The sequence below is a fragment of the Sesamum indicum genome, linkage group LG2 (genome assembly GCF_000512975.1).
Source record: "Sesamum indicum cultivar Zhongzhi No. 13 linkage group LG2, S_indicum_v1.0, whole genome shotgun sequence".
NCBI classification, from domain to species: Eukaryota; Viridiplantae; Streptophyta; class Magnoliopsida; order Lamiales; family Pedaliaceae; genus Sesamum; species Sesamum indicum.
Window position 1 is genome coordinate 4,557,126 of NC_026146.1, and position 4,930 is coordinate 4,562,055.

Here is a 4,930-nt window from a genome sequence, read left to right on the forward strand (position 1 = left end):
TAATACAAATATATATTAAAATATAACATAAAGATATTATAATAATTTTAATTATAAAAAATATTATAATTTACTAAGTTGTTGATTGAATTTATTTTTATATAAAGATCAAATGTATAAATAAAAGTACCATAATTTATTATTATCCAAAATAAAATATATGATATTGATTAATAATTATAATATATGATCAATTTATATTATAAAACTGATTAAATATTAAATATAAAATTAAATATATAAAGAATTCAAAAATAAATATATATATATAAAAAAAATAAAAAATATTCACCAGCTCGCGAGCCAGCTCGCGAGCTGGTGAACACTTCAAACCCAGCTCGAGCTCGAGCTCGATAGGAGCTCGAGCTCGAGCAGGCTCGACTTTCTATTCAGTTGTAAAAATTTATGTAAATTCATCTAAAGTATATATATTAATACTTTTTTAAAAAGATGTATCAATAATTTTATAAATAACAGAAGGTATTAATATATTTGAATTTAATTTCAATAGATGTTAATATAATTCACCCACATATATAAATATAAAAAAGATTTATTTTGGTAATCGAACAAAAAAAAAATCCCCATATATAGAATTCATAATTATGTTATTCTCCACTACTTTGAACTTATGAAATATTATTATCACCAAATATTATTGATTGATTCCATACTTATCATATCAAGTTTTTTTTTTTCTCCATTACTTTATGTAAATATAATCAGAATTATCATTATTTTTTTATTTAGAATATACACTACTCAAAATTTATGATTTTTTTATGAGTATAGAATTTGTATAAAGTCCATAGATTATTATTTTTTTCATAGAGGTTGCTTGATTTTTTCATTTTATTTAATATATATGATATATGTACAATATAATGTAATTTGTTTTATTTAAAAGAATTGTATCCATGTGTATATATTAATTTAAAAGAATAATTAAACTTAAATCCTATTTGAAGATACAAAATCACATATCTTTCAAAAACGTTTTGAAATTACATTTACGCCTCGTCTGAAAATTCTCAATATACACCCGATCTGTTTTTGTTAGGGTTTGAACAAAAAATATTAATATTAGAATAATATATATATAAATTTTTAATTTTGCCCTTTATTTGATATTCTTATGTATATTTTTGTACTTATAAAGGAATATATATATATATATGCAGGAAAGTTAACAACATTTTTTTTTTTTTCATAAGTACAAAATTATCATATCGGAATATTAAATCAGGATTAAAGTTACAAATTTATGAAATTTGTTTTAGCTAACATTGACATTTTTTGTATGAAAGGATGTTAGGTGTAAACAATAAAATTTTCTGAGTGAGTATAAGTGCAATTTTAGAATTCTTTTGAGAAAGCTTATAATTTCACATTTCAAGATGGATTATAATTTAACATTTCAAGATGGAATCTAAATTTAACTAATTGTATGCTTATATATTGAGATGGGAAGGACCCCAACAATCTCTTTACTAGTTTTTGGGGGGAAAAAACAATAATATAAGAAAGGAAAACGGTTGGCTTTTTTAACAAAAACCATCAAAGAAGAGAGAAATGATGTAAAACGGTATTGGGTGATGTCTCTATCAGTTGAAACCTCACTATAAACTAATCTTGACCTGTGATCCAGTTTAGTGTTTGGCTGTATTGAAATTGAAAATTCAACCAAGTTGTGTTTTTTAGCAAGAATATGAGTTGAAACAAACAGCCAAAACCAGAGGCAAGTTACCACTGCAGGAACCACCACGGTATTGGGGTTAGGTGTCGCCTGCATCTCTTATTGATTCATGATGTCAAATTGAAACAGTGCAATACAACCTGTGCGATGACTACAAGCACCAATCAAATTAATAGCAGGATTACGTTCTTCCCACTTGATTTCATCTATAAGTAGTCTCATTGGTGTAGTGGGATCGCATCAAACAACTCTACATATATATATCGAGCTTTACTGTCTACTTCCAGACCAAATACTTCTGCAACTTAGATCAAGAATTCTAGTACGAGATGTCGAGCACTGCTGGTCAAGTCATCAAGTGCAAAGGTTTGATTTTTAATGCCATTTAGCTTTGTTGTTTCAATTTCTACGCAAGCTAAGTGTACAGTGAATGAGTTGCATTCTTGTGTAAATTCATTGGCTAATTGGTTCTTTTTCGTTTTGATTGGATGAAAGCTGCTGTTGCATGGGAACCCGGGAAGCCACTGGTGATTGAGGAGGTGGAGGTGGCGCCGCCGCAGAAAATGGAGGTCCGGTTGAAGATTCTTTTCACATCCCTTTGCCACACTGACGTCTACTTCTGGGAAGCCAAGGTATGTAATAAATCAAGAAACTACTCCTATATTTTCTTCATAAGCTCAAAAGAACCTCGACTGGTTTTATTTACTCATGAGGACTCCCATGTTATGTTCTTGATCTTTCCAGGCTCAAGACTCTGTCTTTCCACGAATTCTCGGACACGAAGCAGCAGGGTATGTTAACTTACTCTACTTTCCATAACTTAATCAATCTACAATCATATAAATTTTCATCTCTGAAGCAATGGAAGAATTCAGGCATTGACTGTGGGGTAATGGGTATGTAGGATCGTGGAGAGCGTAGGAGAAGGTGTGACGGAACTCGCTCCAGGTGATCACGTTCTCCCAGTATTCACAGGGGAATGTGGAGAATGTGCTCACTGCAAATCCGAAGATAGCAATATGTGTAGCCTGCTTAGGATCAACACCGAGAGGGGAGTGATGCTCAACGACGGGAAAACAAGATTTTCAATTAATGGGAAACCCATTTACCATTTCGTTGGCACATCGACATTCAGTGAATACACTGTAGTTCATGTTGGTTGTGTTGCCAAAATCAATCCCCTTGCTCCTCTCGACAAAGTTTGTGTATTAAGCTGCGGGATATCCACAGGTATTTGATCGGATCAATCTGTAAGACGATTAGCTTGGTGTTTTCCTTTCTAGATGCATTGTTTGGAGTGAACTGATCTTGGTTGCTTGTGTCATAGGTCTTGGTGCTACACTGAATGTTGCCAAACCAACGAAGGGTTCATCCGTGGCTGTCTTCGGACTTGGGGCTGTTGGTCTTGCTGTATGTTTCCAAGTTCAAACCACTTTCGTTCTTTTTTTAGTAGTTTTTATCATCATCAGAAAGACAAAAGGTAAAGTGGATAATCATTTGTTTTTCGGTCTCATTTTCAGGCTGCAGAAGGAGCCAGATTGGCCGGTGCATCACGAATAATCGGTGTGGACCTGAACTCTGGCAGATTTGAAGAAGGTATGCAGTATGGAGCCTGCATGGTTCTTGATATGTATATACCAGTAGAGGCAAAATGCAGTACCATACATTTGCTAAGTGTTGTTATTTGGTTTATGCAGCAAAGAAGTTTGGCGTGACTGAATTTGTAAACCCAAAAGACTACGACAAACCAGTTCAAGAGGTTGGTGGATCCATCAATAACGATATATCCCTCTATCCTTGTGTACCATGTATGTCAACACTTTTTACATGTTGAAAATTCGTGTGTATAGGTGATAGCTGAGATGACTGATGGAGGAGTGGATCGGAGCGTTGAATGCACCGGAAACATCAATGCCATGATCTCAGCCTTTGAATGCGTTCACGATGTATGCTACTTGAACTCCTACATCTTTGGCCAAAATTTATATCGATTATAATCCGGCTATATGTGATGCAATCTAGTTAGCTGATTCTCTGGAACAACATTTATGATAGGGGTGGGGTGTTGCTGTTCTCGTCGGTGTGCCTCACAAAGACGCCGTCTTCAAGACTCATCCGATGAATTTCTTGAACGAGAGGACTCTAAAGGGAACTTTCTACGGTAACTATAAACCGCGCTCTGATATTCCATCCGTCGTAGAAATGTACATGAAGAAGGTTAGTGTTGAAGCTCCCCTGTGAAAGTTGGAATATATGTATATATAGGTGAATATATACGACTTAGTTTTTGGTTGTGAATGTTTAGGAACTTGAAGTGGAGAAGTTTATAACCCATGAAGTGGGATTCGCGGAGATAAACAAAGCTTTTGAACTGATGCTGAAAGGTGAAGGCCTTCGTTGCATCATCAGAATGGAATGAATGAGAGAATGACCTGAAGCTCAAACAGCCTCTCGTTAATAATGAACTACACTATTACAGTGTTTCTCATGTCCAGAGATGTCTGATACCTTGACTTGAGTGTTGCTTTTCCTCTTCACGTTGTATTAATGTAAAAATAAAGTTAAATGTCATAATTATTATGTATTGTAATATCATAATGTTGGTATAAAGGTTATTTTTCCATTTTCCATCCACGGTGGGTTCGCTTATGAGTTAAAGAGTCTTAACATTAGCTAGCGTTTCCGTTCCATGACTATTTCTGAGTACCGTTAGAAGGAACTACAAGGAAAACAAGAATGTAGCTAAAATTTGTTTTAGGACGCAGACGTATATGCTTAGAACTAATAAACCACGAGGCAAACCCACAAATTCTATTAATATAAGAGTAAGTAGCCCCACCTTCCAGGAATCAATCTTGAGTGCAATATTCGACCACCATACAGTTTTTATTGAACCACAACCAACAGGATATATGCATCTTCCTGTAGTCCCTACAGCTAACAGGAGCGGGAAGAACAAAGGACAAACAAAAACATTACCCGCCTACTTTATTTTATTAATTATGCTGTAAATTAATTCTTTCTCGTCTGGTTCGGTTACTGAAAAAAGCGCAAGGAAGACTTTCCTTGTATATTACTTCTAAATTTTTCTTTCCTTGTGCATCCATTTCTCACCAGAGCCAAACAAACACTTGAGATGAGTGCCCAGTGCGAAGACAAGAAAAACTTGGTGCAGCCCCTCCTAAGTCATTCGGCTCGGAAATTCCAGAATGTCATGGGCAAGTTATATGTAAC

At 34.4% G+C, this 4,930-nt stretch overlaps 2 protein-coding genes across 2 annotated transcripts in view; one reads left to right on the plus strand and one right to left on the minus strand.

Annotated features, from left to right (window-relative positions):
* LOC105179844 (alcohol dehydrogenase 3) lies at positions 1,875 to 4,330 on the plus strand. Its single transcript, XM_011103482.2, has 10 exons — positions 1,875 to 2,062; positions 2,192 to 2,328; positions 2,441 to 2,487; positions 2,601 to 2,926; positions 3,024 to 3,106; positions 3,217 to 3,292; positions 3,394 to 3,455; positions 3,547 to 3,642; positions 3,752 to 3,913; positions 4,002 to 4,330. The coding sequence occupies exons 1-10, from the start codon at positions 2,026 to 2,028 to the stop codon at positions 4,113 to 4,115; spliced, it is 1,140 nt and encodes a 379-aa protein (XP_011101784.1). The 5' UTR covers positions 1,875 to 2,025; the 3' UTR covers positions 4,116 to 4,330.
* Positions 4,498 to 4,930, minus strand: part of LOC105179849 (putative transcription elongation factor SPT5 homolog 1) — a gene marked incomplete in the record, with an annotated part of 8,140 nt that continues 7,707 nt past the window's right edge. Inside the window, 1 exon segment of the mRNA XM_011103488.2 lies at positions 4,498 to 4,930.